Source organism: Oryzias melastigma, linkage group LG24 (assembly GCF_002922805.2).
Source record: "Oryzias melastigma strain HK-1 linkage group LG24, ASM292280v2, whole genome shotgun sequence".
Classification (NCBI taxonomy): Eukaryota; Metazoa; Chordata; class Actinopteri; order Beloniformes; family Adrianichthyidae; genus Oryzias; species Oryzias melastigma.
In genome coordinates this window covers 20,210,090-20,235,535 of record NC_050535.1, presented here as the reverse complement: position 1 = coordinate 20,235,535, position 25,446 = coordinate 20,210,090, and the positions used below count along the sequence as shown (strand labels likewise).

The 25,446-nt window shown below is 41.2% G+C and overlaps 1 protein-coding gene across 6 annotated transcripts in view; it reads right to left on the bottom strand.

The window, feature by feature from the left end:
- LOC112158499 (nesprin-2) overlaps positions 1–25,446 on the bottom strand; it is a 72,986-nt gene that overhangs the window by 17,251 nt on the left and 30,289 nt on the right. For all 6 annotated transcript variants that reach the window (XM_024291923.2, XM_024291922.2, XM_024291924.2 and 3 more), the window contains exons 32-49: positions 24,872–25,015; positions 23,495–23,671; positions 23,261–23,416; positions 21,260–21,406; positions 20,993–21,163; positions 20,579–20,712; positions 18,334–18,520; positions 15,614–15,787; positions 15,425–15,538; positions 15,202–15,350; positions 14,007–14,154; positions 13,225–13,313; positions 12,380–12,602; positions 12,093–12,290; positions 9,609–9,719; positions 7,450–7,605; positions 4,806–4,964; positions 2,385–2,551 (exon numbers count right to left, since the gene is read on the bottom strand). In XM_024291923.2, the coding sequence (XP_024147691.1) occupies positions 2,385–2,551; positions 4,806–4,964; positions 7,450–7,605; positions 9,609–9,719; positions 12,093–12,290; positions 12,380–12,602; positions 13,225–13,313; positions 14,007–14,154; positions 15,202–15,350; positions 15,425–15,538; positions 15,614–15,787; positions 18,334–18,520; positions 20,579–20,712; positions 20,993–21,163; positions 21,260–21,406; positions 23,261–23,416; positions 23,495–23,671; positions 24,872–25,015 (2,804 nt within the window). The remainder of the gene's footprint in view (positions 1–2,384; positions 2,552–4,805; positions 4,965–7,449; positions 7,606–9,608; positions 9,720–12,092; positions 12,291–12,379; positions 12,603–13,224; positions 13,314–14,006; positions 14,155–15,201; positions 15,351–15,424; positions 15,539–15,613; positions 15,788–18,333; positions 18,521–20,578; positions 20,713–20,992; positions 21,164–21,259; positions 21,407–23,260; positions 23,417–23,494; positions 23,672–24,871; positions 25,016–25,446) is intronic.

Genomic DNA, 25,446 nt, shown 5'->3' with positions numbered 1-25,446 from the left:
CATGTTGAGATTTGGATTATGGCAACTGGGTAAAAAAAAAAAAAAAATAGATTTACACAAGTTTGCTTCATTCTACTCTCTTTCAGTCCATTAATTAAACTGTATTTTATGGATTCAGTATTTCATGTTTGTGTACTATATGTCTATTAACAAATGTTTTTTTAAAACGAGTATAATATACCATAATTTTCTTTGATTTATTTTCTAACCAGTTCTTAAAACCAATTTATAAAAATATTTAAGTATTTTTTCTCATTGTTGTCTTCCTTTTCACCGTTTTAAAACAGATCATGGTAAACCAACCAATCAACTTTTTAACCAATCAACCAGCCAATCAACCACTCAACTAACCAGCCATTCAACTAACCAACCAACCAACCAACCAACCAACCAACCATTTAACCACTCAACTAATCAGTCAACCAACCACTCAACTAATCAATCAATCGATCAGCCACTCAACTAACCAATAAAAAACACTCAACTAATCAATCAACCAACCAACCACCCAACACATCAAATAACAAACTAACCATTCAACCACTCAACTAATTAACCAATTGACCACTGAATTAATCAATAAACAAACCACCCAACTAATCAACCACTCAACTAATCAATCAAGAAACAACCCAACTAATCACTTAACAAACTAACCATTAACCACTCAACTAATCAACCAATTGCCCACTCAAATAATCAATAAACAAACCACTCAACCTATCAACCACGCAACTAATCAACCAACCATTCAACCACTCAACTAATCAATCAACCAACCACTTAACCAACCAACCGAGCAACCATTCAACCACTCAACTAATCAAGAAGGCAATCACTCTACTAACCAACCAACCAATTGACCAACCACTCAATTAATAAATCCACCCACAAACTAACCAGTTTATCACTCAATGAACCACTCAATAATTCAACTAATCTATCAACTAAGCTATCAACAAACCAAACAATCAGCCACTCACCTAACTAGCCAGCAAACTAACCAACCAACCAATTTTCAAATTAACCAACCAACAAAATCAACCAACTGATCCATCCATCAGGTGCAGTGACTCAAACTGCAGCTTAAACACTTATTGTCTAGTTGTATGAACCTTCACAAACAAATCTTAAGCTGAACAAACATCTTTGTTGTCATTTGTCATGTAGCTTCTCATTCCTGAGAACATTTTCGCTGTTGTGAAGCTGCATAAATTATTACTTGACTTCATGTTTCGAGTGTCCAGTCTGACAGATTGTTTGCAGAGGTGGAATTTTTTTTGGAAAAATATCAACAAAAAAAAGAAAGAAAATTGAATTTTAACAAGTCTGAAAGTTTTTTTTCCAGACTTTGAAGAATGGTAAACATTTATTCTAAGTCACCTCTGTGATTGTTTCACTGCATTTATTTACTGGATTTCCTCTACTTGAAACTTGTTTCCAGCTTTAGTCCAAGTATGAGTGGAAACCTGAGCGTGGCCACTTCCTAATCCGTGACGGCGTGTTTGTGGCGGTGGAATGGAGACATAATTCAGCTGAGGAAAGGACGGTTCCTCCACCTCTCCGTCCGCTGACAACGTCACAAAAGCTTCATGTGGAGGTCGAACAAAAGCGCAGAGCGGAGACGGGGGGGTTTGCTTAGGAACGGAGCGTCTGGGCGGGGGGGTAAAGGCGAGGCGTCGGCAGGAGGGCTTCAAGATAAAACTCTGACATTTACTTCTGCTGCATCTTTTAGCCGCTCGCTGTAATCAGGAGTAACTACCACCTGCCAAAATACCCGGAGATTCACAAAGGTTGCACGGCGACACGGCTAACTTTTACTAAAACTAGGCGGTTAAAAAAAAACAATTTAAAGGTGACTTAAAAAAGTGACACGTTGATAACAATTTTCAAAAGTGAAGTCTCAGGCAGAGGAAGGAGTTACAATCAGCCCCAAAAAAGCGGGGGTAGTCAGCGTGGACTCATGGACATGTGGGTTTTAGGCTAAATCGTGGCTTCTGTCTTTCCCTGAGGTGGCGGTGGATGGGGTGGGGGCATGAATTCCTGGTCTTTCCATCTGTTGGCGGGGGCAGCTCCGTCTTCCCGACAGCTGCGGAGCATCTCGACAGCAGGTGGAGGGATGGACGGATGTTTTCTCCTGCCTCATTATGCTTTCTGCTGCAGAGGAGCTTTGCTCTTAAGGGGTGGGGGGTGGGGGGGTTAATGATGCAAATTGTGATTCATCTTAAGTAAAACACAATCCGACCCTCATCCTGTCATTTGTCTTTGCAAAGTGCTTCTTAAACAGCATAAACGCCCCCCTCTTGAAAACGCCTTAATGGACATAAACATGGCGGTTTCCCGCTGTGCGGTGGCGGCGGGGGGCACCTGCGGCCGACTCTCACCTGGCTCCGATGTGGTGAAACAGGTTGTTCCACCGCTGATTGACCTCCTGCAGCGACCCGCGGACCTGGGTCTGCTTGGCCTCGTCGCTGGCCAGCAGCAGCTGCTCCCCCAGCTCCTTCAGGTGACGCTTGTTCTCGCTGAACAGGTTCATTTCCTCCATGCAGTCCTGGTCAAAGGTCAAAGACGGGTCAAAGGTGGCATCAAGTCTCAGTTTTTTATGTCATCAAATCAGAACTCGTCATTATCTTCACTAGTGTTTTGGAAAAAAAATATATATATATGTTTGTCCTCCACACTGGACTGATCATCTCTGATGTGGCCTACAGACCAGGGCTGCCCAGTCCTGGCCCTGTTTTCCAGATCTCCCATCACTCCTTGCTGCTAGTTAACTGCATCAGATGTGATTGGCCTATCAGAGCGATAAGGCACCTGTGTCAGTTAACCAACAGAAGGCAGTGCTGAGAGAACTGAAACAGACATGGTGGTGGAGCTCCGGGACCAGGGTTAAGAAGACCGTCTCTATAGAATTCTTAAAGAGAGAAAATGCCCATTGACTCTGGGAGTTTGCTCCGCCCCTTTGAAAACCATTCAAAATGTGGGAAAGTAAGAGTCTCACTGTATCTCCCTGCCTGCCAATCAAAAACACTCTTATATAATCAATACGATAAATTGAAAATTGTCAAATTAAAAACCCACACAGTGAGGTATGGTTGGTATCTTGTGTGATTCAGAGAAGTATCAACTGTTTGAAACCTTTCATAGAATTATCCGACACCATGACTTTCAAATATCGGAATAGAGCTGTGACAGAAAAAGGCTGAATCAAGATTCACTAGATTTGCACTGCTTTGCCATTTCACACCAAGTCTCTTCCAACTATATGTTGACTCAACATATAACAGAGCCCACACACAACAGAGAGCATATTCTTGATGTATTGCTTTCCAAAAGTCTGAACATTTCCAAGACTAGTGTATGTGATTTAGGTCTGTCTGATCACTGATGGGTTTTCTTTGACTTCAGTGAAAGGAGGTAACACCTGCTCTTCAAATGAACAGAACTCTTTGACTGTGTGTGTAATTAATGTGATTCCAACAATACGACTCTCATTGTGTCTCATATCTATGGGGATTAACGGGATTCTCTCCACTTTCAGAATCTGATGAAAATACATTAATCGTTCAGTCAAAGAGTTAATTAGCATTAAATGCTTAACCATAAACTTAGGTTAAACCAACATAATCTTATTAACATATATTGATGTTTGGTTAAGGAGCCCTCCAAGTCACTTATTGACGTTTTGAGTGTCTCTGACTTTGGCTGTTCCTATGCAGTACTGGACCCGAACCAGTACCAGATTCGGTACTGTACGCAAACCAGTACCAGATGCGGTACAGGACCCGAACCGGTACCAGATAAGGTACTGGGCGCAAACCAGTACCTGTTGCAGTACTGGACCCAAACCAGTACCGAATGCAGAACCGGACCCTAACCTGTACCAGATGAAGTACCTGGCGTGAACAAGTACCTGATTGGGGTACTGGGTGCAAACCAGTACCAGATGCAGTACCGGGCATGAACCAGTACAGAATGCAGTACTAGGCACGAACCGGTACCAAATGCAGTACCGAACCTGAACTGGCACCAGGCATGAACCAGTACCAAATGTGCTGTAGGGAGCAAACAGTACCAGATGTGGTACTGGGTGCAAACCAATACCTGTTGTAGTACCGGACCCGAACCAGTACCACATGTGGTACCGGACCTGAACCGGTACCAGATGAGGTACTGGGGGCAAACCAATACCTGTTGCAGTACCGTACCTGAGCCAGCACAAGTTGCGCTGCCTGGCGTGAACCAGTACCAGATGCGGTACAGGACCTGAACTTGCTACCAGATGCGGTACCAGACGCAAACCAGTACAAGATGTGGTACCGGACCCGAACCGTTACCAGGTCCGGTACTGGACGCATACTGAGGACCGGTGCGCATCTGGTACAGTGTCCTGCAACGCATACTAAGTGTTGCGGACCCTTGATTTTACGAACAGCCAGCACATCAAAGAATGACGAGTTGGGGACACCCAAAATGTCCAAAAGTGACATGGAGGTTGTCCTTAACCAAACATGTGACAACTTAGGGATGAGAATGCACACATACTGAATAAATCTGATTTTCTGTTCAGCATCTTACCGACCTCCATTGAGATCTACAAATGACCAAGCTGTAGCTATTAAGGCACAAATTACCAACCCTCCACCACCATGCCTAACTATGTTGCTCTCTCGTTAAGCTCTCTGAATGATGTGGTGGTGATGGTTGTGGTCACACGTTTGGGACCTTCACCTACAGAGGAGAGGAAACTACCCTGCTCTTGATCACGTTCACTGGAACATGATAACCACCCCACAGCATTTTACCTTCTTCAGTTTCTCCACCATCTCCTCAATGCTCAGATCTCCTGTGTGGCAGATCTTTTTCTCCATCTGAGTCAGCCAATCACAAAACTCCTTGTTCTTGTCATTGAAGATGGTCCATGCATTAAGACGGTCAGCTATTTCCTGTTTGCGGGAAGAAACCTTGAAAGAGGAAAAGAAAAAAAACATGAATCTTTGACGGGTGAGAACAAAGCATGATGGGTAAGATCAGATCAGATTACCAATCATTGTGTTTTTATGATCGGCTGATTCCAATAGTTTTATACTTTAAATCAGAAAGCTTAAACTGCTAATGCTTTAATTACTCGCAATGCACCTTCTGCATTTTTTGGGTCCTTTTTTTTTTTTTTTAATCCACCATCCGCCTCAGAGCATCACACTAATGAATGAATGTGACCTAATTAAATCGGTACGCACAGTTGACAGGCATTTCTCTCGGCCACGTCCTCCATCTGACGTGTGCCATTGTTTGACTGACTATTTAAATCAGAACAGACTTCATTACAAAAGGATTTGACTGCAAACAATACAAGTCTGGCTAGCACACATGTCTGGTTCTGACAAATGTGAGTATAAGGTCTTCCTTCAACTGTAAGGAAATAGTATTGCTAAATTTAAATACTTTATTGGTCAGTAGAATGACTTTCTACTGTAGTAGTTCACAGTGCTCAAACACAGAAAAACGCTCAGTCAAATTTGGAAGTAAGATGGCAACCTCTGTGAAGGTGATACTACGTAGCAACCATTCAGTTTTTTTCCCAACATGTACCTAAAAAATATGTTTAGGGATTTTTCTTGTCTGTAAATCAAATAAAAATTAAAACATTTTCAACCATTTTTAAAGCTAATTCTGTCAACCAAAAAGTTTGAGACGTAGTAAATTACTGGAAAATTAAAGGAATGCAAACGTTTTCTGATGTTTCTCAGTATCTGTGTCTTAAAGTTAAGCTGTAAGATAAAAACTTTGTGTTTTCTGGGGAACAAAATTGACAGAAAAAACTATCATAACGCATTTTCGCCATGAAGATGGTGACATCCAGGTGAGCTGAATATATTTTGGGAAATTAAAAAAAAAATGTTGTCTTGATGTGAGCAATAAATGTGGGAAATTTTGTGAACCCCATGATACATTTTCTTTTCCTCATAGCTTTATCCTTTAGAGCCGGGGTGTCAAACTCAGTCACAATTATGAAGATGCTAGTGCTGATAGCTGAAGATGCTAGTGCTGATAGCTGAAGATGCTAGTGCTGATAGCTGAAGATGCTAGTGCTGATAGCTGAAAAAACTAAAGCTAATAGCCAGCTAAAATTTTAGCTGAATGCCAAATTAGCCTAAAAAACAAACAAAAAAAATCTTAGTTTAGCCAAAACAGTTAGCATGTAGCTAAAAATATGGCTAAACTTCAAAATATCCTCAAAAACTGAAAAAAGCCTAAATTAGCCAAAACAGACAGCGTGTTAATATTAGCCTCACTCCAAAACAGCCTAATAATCAATTAATACAGAATAAATCAATTTAAACCCTAAATAGTTTGTCAAAATTACATGAATTAGAAATAAGCGCAAGATAACATCGGGTCATTAATAACAATAAAATAAAATGATCTGGAGGGCCGGACAGAATCACCCAGAGGGCCGGATCCGGCCCCCGGGCCTTGACACACATGATTTAGAGTTTTTATGACAACATCAGTTTAAAGTCTTCATTACAGTTTTTCTTTAAACATTTTTGGAAAATAAGTGTTGTCAAAGTTTTGATAAAATTTTTATAAAAATAATTTTTAAAAAGTTATTTTTTAAGAGTTCAATCCATAAATATCACAACAAAACAAAGCTCTGATTCCGAAAACTCTAACAGTTAGGTAACCTGGTTGAGTTTGTGTCGAAAATTTTGAAAATCCCTTGAAAAATGTGATTACATGTTTGAGAGCGGATCAAACGTTTCGCAGGATCGACGACATTTAATCTGATCCAGAGTGGAGAGAATCAGAGGAGATTCTGGTCAAATTAACAAGGTCCATTTTCCTAATGACAGCTTAATTCAGTCAAAACACCCCCTTTTACAAAGCTGATTTGGGAGGGGGGTTGATGATCTTTTGGATCACTGAAGCTGTGGTGGCGGGGGAAGAGCGGCGGCGGTCCTCTGGACTGCGGGGGAATTCAGGGCTGCTTTGTGAGGACTTTGTGCCTCCCAGGAACAATGGAGCCCCGTCCCACCGCGTCCCTTAGAGCCATCTGCTTGGCAGATCCGCTCCGGCGTATCCTCATCTACAACCTGTTCATTTTTAACATACTTCAAACGTAATTCCAGTAGATTTTGAAGAATCTCCTTCAAAATATACTGGAATTACGTTGATTGTACTAACAATTAAAATAAATACAGTAAATCAAAGAACATAAATACTGGAGTTAAAGGGTTAATGTTTTATATGTGAGCAGAAAAAGATGCTGGTTGGGATTGTCAACCACAAAAACAGCAAGAACTTCCTGCATCAGAGTGAATCAAGCTGTGAGGAGTTCAACCTGAAAGAGTTTGAAACTTCTGCATTTTAATGAGCCGTTTCCCTCCAAAAAGTTCCACCTGCTCCACGGCCTTCCCCCGACCTGAGAGTTGTAGGAGTCCTCACCTTCACGCACAGCTCTTCCCATTGAGCGTGGAGTTGCTCCAGCTGCTGCTCCAGCACGGCGGTGTCGCCAGCTGCGACGTGATGGGACAGGCGGGTCCTGGCGGAGGCCGACTCCCTCAGTCCGGAGGAGGAACGCTGCAGGCACAGCTCCGTCTCCTGCATGACGCAAAGAAGTGAGCGCTCAGACTGCCATGAAGGAGAAGGCTGCTTCACCTCCGGAGATTATGGAGCCGTGGACCGGACAGGGGGAGGGAATGAAGGGGGAGGGGAGAGAAAGCTGTAAACCAGGGGGGGTAAGGGGGGGTCGTTGGTTGAGTTGGTGGGGGGGCAAGTTAGCAGATGAGCTGACCAAAGATGTCACATGTTGGGGTCAAAAAATCCTGGTTATACTCAGCTGTTGACCAGGATTTTATTGACTTTTATTTAATCTACAAACATTTCTGGTTTCAGTTTTTACTTTAGCTTTTATTTTGTACAATTCTGTGTTTGCTCAAAACTCAACTTCCTGTCGGAGTCACATGTACCCACGAGGAAAACTTACCGCTTGGTGACAAACCATTGACTGTATATGAGAACTGAAGTGACAAACCCCACCCCCTCGGCATGCTGGGTCCAAGAAGCCAAAATCCCTTTAATATTATTTTTCATTTATTATAAGTCATACTCAAGTCATTACCTGACCTTTGATTGATAGAGTTTGTGGATCCCGTTTCAAGTGGTAGAGGTGTGGCTTTCCAAAAAGCTCACTCCTAATTGGTGAAGGTGGTTATCATATAAACCAGGTGTCAAACTCAATCACACAAGGGGCCAAAATTCAAAACACACTTTAGATCACGGGCAGAACAGGATAAACATTTATTAAACACTCTAAAACTACATTTTTAAAACTTTAAAACTGTAACTTTTTAACATAATTATGAACTAGATATATAGCATTACCTGTGATAATGTTAGTGTGAATTCTGTAAGATTAATTTGGCCGCTGAAGATGCTGAAATTGATAGCTAAAAACGCTGAAGCTGATAGCTGAAAACACTGAAGATGATAGCCAGTTAAAATATTATCCAAATGTTAAAAAAGCCTAAAAGACAAAAAAAGCTTAGTTTAGCCAAACAGCTAGCATGTAGCTGAAAAAATAGCTAAACTCCAAAATAGCTTTAAAAACTAAAAAAAAGCCTAAATTAGCCAAAACAGCTAGTATGTAGCTGAAATATTAGCTTCAGTCCAAAATAGCCTAAAACATCTTAGTAAATGTCAAAATATTCCAAAAAGCTAGTAGAATGCAAATTTTTAAAACTTTAAAACTGTAACTTTTTGACATAATTCTGAATAATAAAAAGGCAGGAATATTATTCAAGAATAAATCAACTTAAACCTTAAATAACTTTCAATATTTTACCCTCCATAAAAATATATTTAGTCAAAATTATACAAGTAAAAAATAAGCGCAAGATAACATCGGGCCATTAATAACAATAAAATAAAATGATCTGGAGGGCCGGATATATTTACCTGGAGGGCCGGATCCGGCCCTCGGGCCTTGACTTTGACATGTGATATAAACCATAGTTCTCAAACTCAGTTTACCTTGGAGCCTAATAGGGCTAGGTTAATAAAATCGATTAATTGATTTAAATGTATTTAAGCTTACGCCGCTTTTCTCCTTCAGAACCTACTGAAACGATGTTGATCATGCTAACAATGAAAAATGTTACAACAAAACAAATATCATAAAGGGTTAAAATCAGGAGCAGATGAAAGAATACAGATTGAAAAGATTGTTTTTGTGACTTTAGAAAATACTTCGAGTTGCTCCGAGCTCCATACAACAAAGAGGGGAAGGGGGTGGGGTTGCTCAACAGTCCCACCCACAACTCAAAAGTAAATTTTAGATAAACTCCTGCAGAAACTATGTTCTAGAAAGCTACACAGATTTTTAGATTTTTTGTTTTTCCTAAAATCATAACTTAGCAACACTATAAAAACAGATCAAAAGATGGTCGAAGTGAGACTTTAAGCACATTGTTTAAACTTTTTCACAGTACTAAAAACAAAAGGTAATTTCTTTACAGCTTGAACTGCTCTGCTTATTGTAATACTTTTAGATCAGAGTTCTCATATTAAGATTACATGTAGAATAATTTATGGACATTTCCCACCTGAATAATCTCCGTCTCCTCACACTCTTCTGATCTTTCTGTCAGAAGTTGCTTCACGGTGTCCAGTTCCGATGTCACCTCGGTGATCCCATCCTGGCTCTGACTCCACATCTGAGCAGAAAAGAAGACGGGAAAATGGAAATTCTCCAATCAGAGCAGCAGATTTAGTTCATGACAAACAGGGGAAACATAAATCTAAAGAAAAGAAAACTTTTTATCCATTTCTGACAGAATATTGACGCAATACGTGTTTTCTCTTTGCAAAGGCTTTAGCAGAGCCTGGTGTTGATGATCTATAAGTATGACTGCTTCCTGAATTACTCTGACCTTTGACATATCAAAGGGATTTCATTTGCCCTGAGGGGGTCCAAATGCTAACCTGAGATTCAATTTTCAGCTGCTCTGAAATTTGACTTATTTCATTTATTTCTAGTTTCTTTTCCTAAATATATGAAAGCAGAAAAGTAATGGAACGAATCTACAGACCACAAAAAGTTTCTTAATGTGGCCTCTGTTATACTGTTGTCATGGAAACTGCACCACGCTGGGCAAGTGGGTTTGCCAAAATTAAAGATTTTTTGTGCTTAAAACCACAAATTACATAAAACACTTTTGTCTATTGCAAAACACAAGGACAAAAAGGCAGAATTAAATAAAGAAAAATCAATCAACTTCCTGTTTGAAGCTGATGTAAAAAGGAAAGTGACTGACAGTTTACTACCAATTCTTCCCTTCTCCCTTCCCCTTAGCCCTTCCCCTCAATTTGAAGTGGGAGTTTAAGTGCAAGTCATGTCCGGGATTATTATTTTTTATATCCGACCCTCTGAGGGGAGGGATACAAAGTTCTCTGTTGCGAGGCTAAACCGCGTCACATTGAGAAGCGCTTTTCTTCACGTGTGTGCGCTCTGAAGTAAGTAGTGACTTTTTGTTGTAGCATGACCTTTTTAAAGTTATAAAACCGCTGTTGTTATGTATATTCAAGCGCTGGAAGCTCCGCGCTAATTCTAGCATCCGGCGGTTATTGATGACGTCATCGAACAAAAGTAACATTTGAAATATGAGACACTATTTTCTCATAACTCTCCATTTGGAGGGCTAAATGAAGGGGAAGGGAGAAGGGAAGAATTTGGATTGGGCCTACAAAACCACTGGGTGACTTGTTGCAAACAATTCTGTCCTCTTCCGCTTAAGCTAAGCTAAAGCTAGCAAACTGGCACTTAATGGTGATGTCATCAAACAAACATGATGTCCGAGTTATGAGACACTATTTTTTCACAACTCTTCGTTTGGAAGATTAAATGAAGGGGAAGGGAAGAATTCAGATTTGGCCAAAGACTCTAAAAACAAGGGTTTCGTAGAAGGTTTCATTGGACTCCTCATTTTCCCAAAAGCTGATATTTGGATGCAAATATGATGTTTGACTTTTAAATTCATTAGGAAGCTAAACAAGTGGCTTCAGAAGCCATGTGGTGTTGAGGTTATTCATCTGCCTTTTCATTCCCAGTGTGAGCATGTAACGCGTGGGGGGAGGAGTCGTAAAGCCGTGATGGAATGACGGCGCGGATCAGCTGTTTCTGGATGTGGATCATGGAGATTTGAGCTTCTCTGTGAGAGCATGAATGTGTGTTCGGGGGGTGGGATCCTGGATTGGGGTCACTCAGCAGATCCACCTCCTCCCTTGTAAACACTCAAACACATGCTGTCTTGTGCTGCTATTCAGTAAAAGCAGTTTGTTTGAATAAAATCTTTGTATTTTTTTAATTAACAAAGGTAATTTAGTTGGTCTTTAAGAAAGAATGTTTATTAGAAGCTACATTGTTTTGATGGTTTTTAAAATCCCACTCTGATCATCTTCTGATCTCTTGTCCAACGCTCCCAGAGGTCTTTTAATTCAAATGATTCTGTTTTTCGCCAAAACAAAAAAATAATAAAAACTTGTATGATTTTTGTCAGTCATAGTTTCTGTAGAGCGGCAGAAGCTCATTAAAATTTCCCTCTGTGTTGTGGGCGGGACTCTTGGTGTGGAGCAACCCCGCCCCCTTCCCCTCTCCGTTGCTGAGAGCTCTCTGTTTACATGCTCTCCCTCCAGCCTCTCACACCCTCCAACCTAACATTAGCGGTGCCCCCAGGCTAACACTAACACTTTTTCAGTAAAGCTAGCAGCTCGAGCGAGTAGTGATCAGCTAGCTACAGAGGAGCTCGCACAGAGGAGCTCGCTAGCTTGATGCAGCGGAGCTTGCTAGAATGCTACAGGGGAACTCGCTAGCACTCTACGCTGTCCACCAGGCAGTCGGCTAGCGTAGCGAGTCACCCCGCATAGTGTCCGGTTAACCCAATGTGGGCAAACACAGGTGGGGTCCACATTTTCTGCCCACTTTTAAACCATATGGGCCCACCTGGCCTTGCTGGCTGGGATTTGCATTTGTTGGTCACTCAAACCAACAGGAGACGATGAGAGATAAGGTGCTGGAGGAGGTGTGTTACCTGGATGGTGGTATCAACCAGGTCCTGGTTTCTCCTCAAAAATAATGTGTTTTTTTGCCACATCTCCTTTGTTCCCTGAAGCTCCGACTGCAGTCGACTCCGACTCTCACACTCCGGAAGGATTTCAAGCAAATGTTCTGCAGCCTCCACAGTCTGAGTGTATACAGCAGCGTGCTGACCAACAGACTCTTCAACACACTTTTGGAAGAAAACACAACAGATTATTTTAACCAGTACTTCAATCAGTTTTAATGTGTGTTCATGGTGTAAAGGTGAGATGAACTGACTTGGAGAAGATCTCTGCAGCCTTGCAGCTGGTGTAATGTGTACAGAGACTGTCCGGTGAGAGGCAGGAGAGACTCCAGAGTCTCAAAGAATCTCTGCAGGAGGTTTGTGCCACACTGATAAACTCTCCACTGATCCAGGCGTTCCTTTATGGACGTCCGGTTCTGTTCAGCCACCAACACGGAGGTGAGCCAGCTCTTCTTCACAGAGGTCAGGAGTTCAGATCTGCATGGATAAATAAGACGTAATTGGACCAAAAAATGAATATAGAGTGGTCTGCTGCTGCTAAGCATTTGTCTGAATCACGCCTTGTAGCAGGTGAAAAAACAGTTTAAAGACAGTTTTCCAAATAATGAGACACATTTAATTTTAGAGTCGTGAATAACTGTTTTATCAATCAATCAATCAATCAATCAATCAATCAAGATACTTTATTAATCCCCTGGGGGGAAATTCATTGTTTTTCAGTACAACCAAGAACAAGACAAACAGAGAGATGTAAACAGACAGTTCAAGGTTCACTGCGGAAGCGTCCACTGAGCGGCGCCCCTTATTAGCTTGGGAGAAGAAGGCCATGGGGGGTGGGGGGGGGGGGTCATATCTCAACACTGCATACAATGTTTACAATGTTTTACCTTGATGATTAACACCAAAAAGCTTTATAATCATTAAAACTAGAAAAGCTCTCCTCATCCAGAACTATGTTTTATATTATGGTGGCCACATAAACTAGTCTGGATGAGAAATCATTTTGTTTAAGGACAACATAAAAAGTGAAAAAGCTTCAAAATGTTAGACTCTCATGAAACAACACTGATGAAGTATTCATTCGTGAGTAATCAGTTACTTGTCGTCCTCTGATTGTTCCGCAGACTGGACATGGTGACAGAGATCCTGCAGGAGCTGGTGTCCAACTCGGATCTCAGCCTGAAGCTTCTGTAGGAGTGAGGAGGACATGATTATAAGATCAAGGGAGTACAATATGTTTTTAAGTACAAGTCACAGTTTTTGTCCATAAATATTTGTGATAAGCTTACATGTGATAAAAAAAATATTAGCACATATATTCATTATTTTTCCACTAACTTTTAGCAGTTTGTTTCCCATCAACAGCTGGTAGAGGGCGCTGTGGGTGTGTGCATCAATATTGGCTACTGACATTAAGGCAGAAGATGAAGCGTGGAGGAGACGCTGATAGTTCTCTTCCTGAACTTCATCGTAAATGTTATGGTGTCATGAGGAGGTTTAATGTTGACAGTATCTTCCCCCACACGGGCCGGGGAGTCAAGACTATGAACATTTGGGTTAAAACTGTAAAGCAGTGAATTTGACGTGTATGGAAAAGAGGCAGCAGAAGGTGGTACTACACCAGTTTGGGTGGATTTGTTCACAGACTTTGCATTTTTCTCTAAAATATGCAATATTTTTTTTCTTGACTTATAGTCTGAAAAATACGGTAATCGGTTTGAAATGTAACTGTAAAAACGGAAAGGAGTAGAAAGGACATTCAGGTTGTCAGCGTGTGCTGATGATGTGACTATTTTTTTCTTCTGAAAAGCAGCTTTTAGTTTGTTTAAAAGAAGGTGAGTTCCATTTGTTTACTTGTAGAAATGAAGACATCGACTGTACCTGATGGATGACCAGCATCTCCTGGAGGTTTGGGTATGTCGACGTCTTCGTGCACGGAGAGTCCTGTTCCAGCTCCTTCTGGATAGATTTTAGGGTGTTAAGGTTCTCCTCGAGGCTCCTGGATCGCTGAAGCTCTTCATGTAGCTTTCTGCACAGTAGAATAATTTGTGATGTGAGTGATGACACTCAAGTCTAATAACTCAGAAGGGTTTTGAAATGAGCAGTTTTCACTGTTTTTGGACCAGAATCCAGTCAAAGGGGAGACATTACGACTGTTTAAAGCTGCTGTATGAGGTCAGATCAGGATCAGCTTAAAATGATTAAAAGGACTGATTGTAAATTTAAATAAAAAGTACATTTGAAAAGGTTTAACTCAAAAGCAACTTTGTAAACGTAAAAAAAAATGTTGACAGTTTCCATTCAGACTTTTTGCATTCAGTGCTGAACCATTGACTAGATATATGAGAACTGGACTAAACTGGTAGTTTCTAAATACAATAACAAAAATGCTTCATGGCAATCTAAAGGCGATGTTCACCAGTTAAATTTTTCCTTTTCTGACCAAAAACGAGTATTTTTTGACCGAAATGGGGGAGGGGAGGTGAATTTTCAATTAATTGAATGTGATAAAACAGATAAATCTCTGCTATGAGTCAATTTTTCCTCCTCCTCTTTCCTTTTTTGACCTTAAAGCTGTCCTTGAGGACTTGTTTTGCTTCTTTTTCATGTTTTACAGTTTTGAAGAAGCTCTAACAGCAACAACACAGCACCCCCTCCCCTCACCTAGCTTAGACAGCGGCTGAATCAGACAAGTTATTGATTAAGTCAAACTTTTGAGTGACTTAATTTAGGTTTTTCATATTACACTTTTTTTTACATTTTAGACAAAATGTAAAAATGGTTAATGGTTTCTTTACGGTGTGTCAAACCGTAAAGAAACCATTAATATAAAACCTAATCTTGGTAATTTGGCACCCCCTCCAGCAGATGACGCCCTAGGCAGCCGCCTAGGTTGCATATGCCCAGGCCAGCCCTGACGTGAATCCACTGTTTGAACAAACTGCTTATGGGGGCGCCAAATTGCAATGATTTTTTTTTTTGCACAGCTTGACAGACTAATTTTGACTCATTTTGTGTAAAATGTTAATAAAAAGGTAATTGATCTACGGAGCTTCAAATTGGAAAGATCTCAAACCTGTACAGGTGTGAAGCCTGGGTCATGCTGTCCCTCCACCTCCTGCACAGCACCTGCAGCCTCTCCTGGTTATTTAGGTCAACATCTGGACTTGTCTCCTTGATGTCCATCAATGATGGCAGCAAAGCACTAAGCTCCTGCAGAAGCTCCTGCAGAACCAGATACGCCATTATTTTATTTTTTAAATGATGATGTTGAGTCTCCATGGAAAGCTCAGTCTGACCTTTGCAGAGTCTGTGTCAGTAACAGGAGTTTGCACTTTATGAACCAGGTTCTGCATCTGCTTCTCCAAAGCCTCCAGCTGAGCCTGGAACAGGTTCTGCTGCTGCAAACGGATCTGCAGAGAGTCTTTCACTTCAATGCTACGACATTTTTTGGGTTTGAAAATGGAATAAAGGTTTTGTTGTCTGACCTCGAGGCTCCTCTTTCGCCCCAACACCGCCTGCTTCAGCAGCAAAACGTCCCGCGACAGAAGTCTGGTTTCTGATTGGGTCAAGTTTGCGGCCCGTGGGTCCAACCGATCTAGGAGAGGCTTGGACGCCATCAGAACATCTCCCACAGTGCTTTGCAGCTCATTAAGGGCGTCCTGTTTGTCAGAGTTAGTGGAAAACAGGGAGATGGACAGCAGAAAGAGAGGATTGTGTTTGTCATGAGGAGGATGAACGCGTGCTTCCATTATCTAAAAACCAAAGAGCCGCTCTGATGGAAAATAAAAATGTAGATATCAACAAATTGATAGGAAACTAGCTTGAAAAGGACACAAAATTAAAAAAAAAAAAAAACTTTCTGTAGAAAGGAACAAATGCACGGGAGAAGAGGGGTCAGGTGTTCGAACACGGAGCGTGCTGATATTTTTGCTCATGAGTACATGACGTTTTTTTTTCTGTTCCAAGAACGGGAGAGCAGCCATCGAGAAAAACATTTAATCAAATAGCAAATGTAATACATGGACTCTCTGAGCTGGAACAGGATGAGTCAAGCAGACAATTTAATGGAAAACAAGATTCATGAGCCCGGTTCTGCTTGGAAGCATGTTCGGGGGGTTGTTTATGGTGGGATTGTTGCACGAGTTTGAGCCTTTTCCGGCACTGATATATGTTACTGGATTGGAAACCGTTTGACATACGGCGTGACGGACGTGCGTCATTACGATGCATTGAGTCCTAACGAGTGATGAACGGAGAAGGTCCGAATAAGTACGCGAAGAACCACAAAAACAAACGCAATGTTTTGCAATCAACTTCAAAAACTTTGACAACAAAATAATCCGATCAAGAGGAATCATTACAGGGTAGGAATCACATTTTAATCGGCAGGGAAGTGTGTAGTTTGTGCTAAAGTGGCCGTTAGCAGGTACCATACTAGCTCGGGTCATTATCGACGTTTTAAATATTTATTTATTTTAATGTTTGATGTTTTGAAACATGGCTGATGCTATTCCCACATGTTTACATGCAACCAGCACAAAAACTGATGGAAATATGTGCAGCAAGATGCAGACTGCTGCATTATTCGCATGTACTTTAAATGTGTCCGAGGCTACATGTTGCTGTCAGTTGCACTGATTTATTTATTTTTTAAATAAAGCAATTATTCACACGTGATTTTCTAAACTGCCGGTATTGAATGTCTTTCTTGGTTGCACAGACTGAAGGAAGGCTAGCTAGAATATGTAGCATTCACTTTCTGCTCAGTGACAATAACACTGAAAAGAGCAGGAGTTTGGGAAGGAGCTGTCAATGCAAAAATAACTAAATATGTTGTTTCTACGTTTTTTTTCCTTTCATGGTGGTAGAATTTTATAAGTTGTTGTTTATCTAATTTGAACAAACTTGGTATCAAAACATTCAGCTTTGTTCAAGAAATTACTGCTTGTATTTTTTATATTCATAAACTTGATCGTTTTTGAAATATTGAGCAAAATATGCCCCATAGGAAATGAATATGAAATAATTCAAATTTAGTATTTATAAGTAGATTAGCAACAAGCCTTCAAATATATTTATGGGATATGTTTAAATCATTTATAGTAGTTATTTTAAAAAGTTGAAGTTTACCCAATATTTTAGCAACATGATAACATTTTTGGATAATTTGTTAACCTACTTATGTTTTTATGGGCTAATTTAGAGTTTAGCTTCTATTTTAGCAAAATGCTAAAGTTTTTGGCTAATTTGTTATCTACTGTGGTCTTTATAGGATAATTTAGAATTAAGCTTCTATTTTAGCAACAGGATAATGTTTTTGACTAAGTTTACAGAGGAATTTAAGTTTTTTTTGGAGTTTAGCTAGTATTTAAGCAACACACTAAATATTTTTTTTCAAAATTGGCATGTATTAGGGACTTTTTTTAAGATATGTTACTACAATTTTTTTTTAGAAATTTAGGTCAACTTTAGCCATCTTTTATAGTTCCTAAACAAAATTTCCAGTCTTTTAGCAAATTTAAAATTTTGCAAATAGCTTTTGCATTTTCAGCAAATCCCTTCAACAGTTAAAGTAAATTGTGCCACCATTTTCAGCAAAAAGCTTCATCATCATCTTCAGTGACTATTTTCAGCAATAAGCATTCACACTAGGTTTAAAGTAGGTAATGCAACTTTTCTGTATGTGTGCTTTGAGGTGTTTTTAATAAGAAAGGGGCTTTGTTACTTCACTTTGTCAAGTTTATCAGCCAATCAAGCCATTGAACTTCCTCAATCCCTCCTTTCTGGGCTTGAGTAATAAACATTTACATGTTCAGTTATTTAGATTCTGACAAAAGGCAAAATATGTTCATTTGGCAGCAGTGTGTTACCTGTAGCACTATTTACAGCCTAGCTTTTAGAGATAATACAAATGTAAAAATATTAGATAAATCATTTTTTAAGCTTTAATTCTAGACATGTTTTGCAAAATTGGTTAATAAATTAGGATTTTCGTGGCTGATTCCTGCATGTCTTACATTGAAACCGCTGCGTTCTGTTGATGCGACTCAATGCATAACAATGGCTCCTGTGCACACGTCTCTGTCTATAGCAGCAACAGGCAAGGGCCAATCCAGTAAAATATATCAATGCTTTTCCGGCCAGAGTGATTTGTCATTCTGAACGCTGATGAGGTTTTACTTCCCCCACAAACACCTGGACTTACCTCAGACGGACCAACCGAGGCTTCAGGGTCTAGTCGGGTTGAGGGGGTCGCCTCGTCCCACTCGTGCCACAGGAGTTGTAGGTGAGAAGAGCAGCCGTCAGAGACGTGCTTGTACTCTCGCCAAAGAGAAACCGTCTTCCTGGTCTTTTCGATCTCGTTCTGAATCTCCTGGACCGCGTCCTTCCAACTGACAAGACACAACAAAAAAAGAGACTCAGCAGTTCATCCTCAAAATGCTGATCAGTCAACAAAAAGGAATTAGAAAGACAGCGGAGATAAAAACAGTTTCATGTCAATCATTAGATGTTTTTAATACTTTCAACTAGGAATGTTCTTCAAGAGGATGGTCCTGACTCCTCATATGACATAGTCTCCTGTGCATGAAAGATGTTGGCACCAGGCAGCAGTGGATGCAGTTTATTTTTATGACTACATTTTTTATGCTTCTCCATTTTATGCTTCATGAACAAAACTGAACATTTCTCAAATGAGAGAGAATTTTCACTGGCCAGGATCCTTCAGAAAAATGTTTCATCTGAACACTTAAAATCCTTTCATTTTTTTCTCAAAAGTTGACAGCTAATGTGTGAATTCTGATGATGAGCTGATTCTCTGTGGTACACTGCGTTTCAAAATCTGTCCAAATGTTTTAGTATGGATGTGATAAACTACAAAGAAACACCACTTGATGGATTATTATCGGAGCATTATGGGTACTGTAGTCAGGAGGCAAGTGCAGTGATATCTAATGTATTTTAACATAATGAAGTGAATAAGTGAGAGTACTCTTTAGTTTACAATGAGTTCTGAACTGAAGAATGTTGAGAGTTGTTGTTAATAAACTTTGACTTATTGTTGCTTTTTCTGCAAAGGTTGATTATTGAAAAATAAAAGAGGCAAACATGAAAATAAACACAGTTCACAAGAAAAACTTTTCATCAACCACTTTGCATATGAGCTCTTTCCATTCTCTAGGCATTCCTCGTAGTGTATTCATGACAATATGAAACTTTTAAATCCGAAAAAGCTGTGAGGATATGGGGGGAGCGCAGCTGAAGAGCACCAGCCCCTCCGCAATGCGCACACACACAGGCACGCCCGTGCACACACACAGGCACGCCCGTGCACACACACAGGTGCACACACCCCCAGGCGCGCCCATGCACACACAGGTGCGCACACACAGGCACACCTGCACATTCACAGGCGCCGCCGCACACACACAGGCGCCGCCGCACACACACAGGCGCACCTGCACACTCACAGGTGCGCCCGCACCCTTTCAGGGGCGCCCGCAGACTCAAAGACGCACCCGCACACTCACAGGCGGGCCCGCACACACACACAGGTGCCCCTGCAGACACACAGGCGCGCCCGCCCTACCTTTCAGGAGCGCCCACACACACACAGGTGCACACACTGGCGCGCACACACCCACACAGGCGCACCCACACACTCGCAGGTGCACACACGTGTACAAATGTCGTCAACACTGCTAAATTAAGGCACAGTCCATCACAGACACATTTCTTAATTCTCTTCAACGATTAACATGGGGAGTTTGAATCGTTATTGAACTGATTCAAAAAGTATTGTTACATCCACATCCCCAACTTTTACATTTATCCCTTCAAGTAGAGAGATATGGGAAAAATTTGTCTTCGAATTCAGATGTTACTTCCGCTTGATTACATTATATATAGTTGGTGTTCATCTGCATTAGCGCGTTGCTGCCAGAAAAAAACATTGCAATATAAGTTTTATACATTTAAAAAGTCGTACAAAAACAAAAACCCTTTTACAGTCAGCGTCATTTTGATTGGGAAAACTTACATTTCTTTTTCGCGCTACAAGTGAAATGCGGATTCTCCGACCAGCAAAGGGTTACAGACCCCTAAGTCCCTACAGCCCCTCCTTAAAAAACACTTTCAGACACCATTACAGCTTCTAATGCCCCAACAATTGGAGCAATAAGGAGCAGCCAGAGGGTAAGGAAGCAATTCGGATTTTGCTTTTGTATGAGATTAGAGCTACAATCACAGTGTCTAAGTGTGGACACTTCAACATTTTCCTTCATCCAGTTTCCTGTTCGACTTCACTTCTCTAAAATGTAAATCAAAGCAAATGTTTATGTAACAAAAAACCTACAAAAAATTGATGTTTATTTCATTTTCAATTTTCTTCAAATGCTCAAATAACTGTTGTTTCTTTAAAACATGCCCCTGTGCGTTGGAGCGCCACTCACCGCTTCCGTTCGGCTTCCAGCGAATGGCTGAGTACCTGTGCGGCTGCAGGAGGCCAGCTCGCCACAAGCCTCTGATAGGATTTGTCCACAGACGTCCAGAGCCCTCCCCCCTCCGCGGCCTTCACCTGCAGATCCTGTGAAAAGAAAAACACTATCTTTAATCACGGCCCTGCAGAAGTAGATTTACTTTTCTGACACCCCGAGAGGCCGTACTAAAAAGAGTTGACAGCTTGAAGTCTGCGAAGGCTCAGCCTTTTAGCAAAGCTGTCAAAACTGGACTGAGAGGCTTTTAGCTGCAGCTTGTTGTTTCGGAGCAACACAGAAATCTTTGTGTTTCCTTTAAAGTGCAGCCTTTAGGCACGGACGTATGCGCTGACGTATGCGGCGCGTGCGCTTGAATGTGCGGCGCCTCACCTGGAGGAGGTCGGAGTCGTCCTCAGCCTGCTGCAGGGAGAAGACGGGAGCACGCTCCAGCTGCAGCGAAAAGCGCAGCCTGCTGGACAGCAGGGTTACGTCCTCCAGGTGTTTCCGGAAGAGAGCCCAGTCCTCTGTGGATTTTTGAGGAACCAGTCTCAGAACTTCTACCTGCAATTTACAAAAAGAAACAGATAAAATCAAGAGCATTTAGGAGATTAGACCAGTATATTATGGGATGCTTCTCTTGTCTGTTCATGATGATACCTGACTACAGAGCTCCTCAAAAGCACGGGTGACACGCTCCACGCGATCAGAGAAGACCACGTCACTCGGGTGGTTTTCTTGCAGGTCATCTGACTCTTTCCTGATCTTAAGATCCTGCAGAGCTGCAGAAATCTCTTTCTCCTTCTCCTTAAAGCCAAGGAAGATGAGAAGATCCGTTTAGAGTAGATCAGTTAAGAGTAGATCAGTTTAGAGTAGGGCTGGGTATCGATTATAATCTTACAGAAACAACTTGATTAGATTCACAAAAGCCTGGGTCGATTCCGATTTTTTTTCAATTCTTTTAAACCTTCACTGGGCTGCACGGTGGCGCAGTGGTTAGCGCTCTCGCCTCACAGCGAGAAGGCCCCGGTTCGACCCCCAGCTGGGACCTTTCTGTGTGGAGTTTGCATGTTCTCCCCGTGCATGCGTGGGTTTTCACCGGGGACTCCGGCTTCCTCCCACCGTCCAAAAACATGCTTCATAGGTTAATTGGTGACTCTAAATTGCCCCTAGGAGTGAATGTGGGAGTGAATGTGTGTGATTGAGGCCCTGTGACAGACTGGAGACCTGTCCAGGGTGAACCCCGCCTTCGCCCTTCAGTAGCCGGGATAGGCTCCGGCATCCCCGCGACCCCGAAAGGGAAGAAGCGGTAAGGAAGATGAATGGATGGATGGATGGATAAACCTTCACTTATAATTTTAGTTTACATATTTATACACATTTATTTATAAATACATTAATAATCTACTATATGTTTTGAATATATTCATATGAATCTGATCCAGTACACATCCTGTAAATGTATCAGTGAAATAATGAGATTGTTAATATCATCCAGTGTTACATGGATTCTCTAAAGGAGAAGTTCTAACTAAAATGTTCAGATCATTAACATTGTAAACATTGTTCTGCTTCTCCTGGAGGACGTTTCAGTCTGGACACTAGGTGGTGATCTCGCTATAGCAGTACACCTTATTCCAGAAGATGAAGAAATTATGAGCAAAAAACTGTGATTTAGACCAGGGATGTAAAAACTCAATCGCACAAGGGGTCAAAATCCAAAACACACCTCAGGTCACGGGCCGAAGAGGAGAAACATTTATTGTACACACTAAATAACATTTTAAAAACTTTGAAACTGTAACTTTTTAGCATAATTATGAACAAGATATATAGCATTACCTGTAATAATGCTAGTGTGAATGCTGTAAGATGAATTTGGCTGCTGAAGATGTTGAAATTGATAGCCAGCTAAAATATTAGCTAAATACTAAATTAGACTAAAAAAAAAAAAAAATTAGGTTAGTCAAAACAGCTAACATGTAGCTGAAATATTAGCTAAACTCCAAAACAGCCTAAAAAATCTTAATAAATTTCATAATAGTCCAAAAAGCTAGCAGAATGTCAATTTTTAGAACTTTAAAAGCATAACTTTTTAACATAATTATGAATATTTAAAAGGCAGGATTATTATTATTTAACTTAAACCTGAAATAATTTTCAATATTTTACCCTCCATAAAAATAAATTTTGTCCAACTTATTCAAGTTAGATTTAAGCACTTGATAACTTGGGGTCATTAATAACAATAAAGCAAAATTATGTGGAGGGCCGGATAGAATTACCCAGAGGGCCGGATCTGGCCCCCGGGCCTTGACTTTGACACGTTTTGGACCAAAAATGGTTACTGAACGAATATATACTTAAAATAGTTTGTAAAATTCATGTCTGTGAGTTTATAAAGATATTCATTTAGTCATCAATGTATGTTTAGGTCGACCGAGCGTTAGCATTAGCCTTCCTACGGGAAATTCTATTAAACGTTAGCATCAAGCTAGCAGACTTTAGCTTTATGTGCTAAATCGATTTAAATTTTTATGAATCAATTATTGATCTATTAAGCTTAAATCAATTCAGATCAATTAATAGATTTTATCAACTCAGCCCTAGTGTAGAGACGAGTACAGAGCGGACATTTTGGATTCTACCCTGCTAGCTTACCTCCCACTCCAGAAGAGCCTTTAGCGTGAGATTCTGGCTGCCGCTCCGCTTTACTTGATCCAGCTGCTCCTCCTGCAGCTGGATCCAGCTGTGAAGTCCCTGCAGGTGTCGCTCTCGCTCAGCACAGGTGCGGTGGAGCTGTTCCGCTTCACAAATCTAACAGTTAAAAAAACATGTTAAAACTTTGCAAAAAACTTTAACGGGGGTCGATTCTGATGTTGAAGGTGCAAAAACCTGAGTCTCCCATTCCGACTGAAGCAGGAGCCATGGCAATCTGACAGCGCCGAACTCCTCAGCAAATGCCGTTCGCTCCGAGCAGAGAGCCTGGAGGGTTGTTCCTGTCATCCCGGAGTCCGGCTGGGACAGGAAGTCCAGGAGAAGTAGAACCCGGGATACAGCCGCCTTTGACACCTGAACATCAGATTCACACAGAGAAAGATGAATCCGTGTTTTACCTGAAGTCTGTCACACTGCTGTTCATCCAACTATTTATTCACTCAACATACATGGTAATTAGCAAGGAGAGTACACGACATAAGTACATTTACTGCTACTTTACTTCTACTACAGTACATTTACTTCTATTTTGCTAATACAACTGCACATTTACTGCTGCTTTACTGCCACTAAAAAACATTTACTACAACAGAACATTTACTACTATTTTAAAACTACCACTACAATACATTTAGCACTACTTTGTGACTACTACAGTATATTTGCTATTACTAGAGTACACCTGCTACTACTTCACTACTTTTACTACAAAACATTTAGCACTACCTATGACTACTACTGGACATTTACTGCTACTTTACTACTACCACTACAAAACATTTAGCACTACCTTATGATTACTACAGTACATTTGCTACTACTACAGAAAATGTACTACTGCTTTACTACTGCTACTACTACAGAACATTTACTACTACATATAATGTTTCCTTTTAAATTTTATTTTGCTTTTTTAATTGTCGTTATCTTAAATAAGGGGCGGCCGTGGTGCAGCGGTAGGGCGGTCGACTCCTGATCAGAAGTGAGCGGGTTCGATTCCCGCCTTGCCCGCCCATGTGTTGAAGTGTCCTTGGGCAAGACACTGAACCCTGAATTGCCTCTGGTGGGAGGTTGGCGCCAGTGTGTGAATGTGTGAATGGGTGAATGGGTCTGTGACTGTGAAGCGCTTTGGGCCCTCGAAGGAGGGTAGAAAGCGCTATACAAGTATACACCATTTACCAAATATCTTCATACATTGACTGATCTATTGATGTGATTCAGGACCACAGTAACATGTTGACTTAGAATAATGGGGGAGGGGGTTGGAAGGGTTTTGGTGTTTCTGTGACCTCTGAAGAAGTTTCATTTGTTTCCATGGCAACCACACTTTTGACCTTTTTTTTTTGCTTTTCGTCCTTTCTGGAGTGAGTTCCAATTCAGGAGGTTTTGGGTTGAAGTCTGGTAAATGAACCCCAGTAATCACCACCACACACTATGTGACCTTTTGGGCCGACAGGGAGAGCGAAAAGTCACGATGAAGAGGCAGAAATTGGAAAAACTTAATTAAATAATCAACTTCATGAAACAAAAGATCTGAAAAGACCAGAGGAACACCTGATGTTGCTGCAGGATTTCAGCGACTTCAGCTGCGTTTTGGCTTTTACGGAGGCGTTCTCTCTCCTGGTGAAGTCGGGCCTCCATTGATTTCCGCCGATCCTCCAGTCCAGACAGCATCTTCAGGGGGGGCCACACGGCCAACTGACAGAGGGAACAAGGAAGAAAGAAATATGTTTGAAAGGAGCAGGAAAATCCATGGGTAAATCCTCCTCTGGAGGATAAAGATCTTTTGATCGTTGCCAAAAGTTCAGACGTCAACCTCCTGTGGAGGAAAACCAGCTCAGTGATAGAGACGCCAAATATCTGTTTCCATTCACTGGTGATGAACGGCGGGAAAAATGAAGCATGACCTTCACCTCCCCCCTCACAAGAATTTCATTGGAGATCAGGTTTTGATGGAGGGGAATTCTCCGGAAACTAACAAAAACTTGGAGACCACAGAGAACTACATCCTGACAGGCTGTTTTTAATCTTGTCTAATGATGAGTTTAGGCTGGGCGTGTGACGCATGCGCAAGAACACATTAGAGCGTCTCACTGAACGGGCCTTTTGGACATGATGATCACACTGGA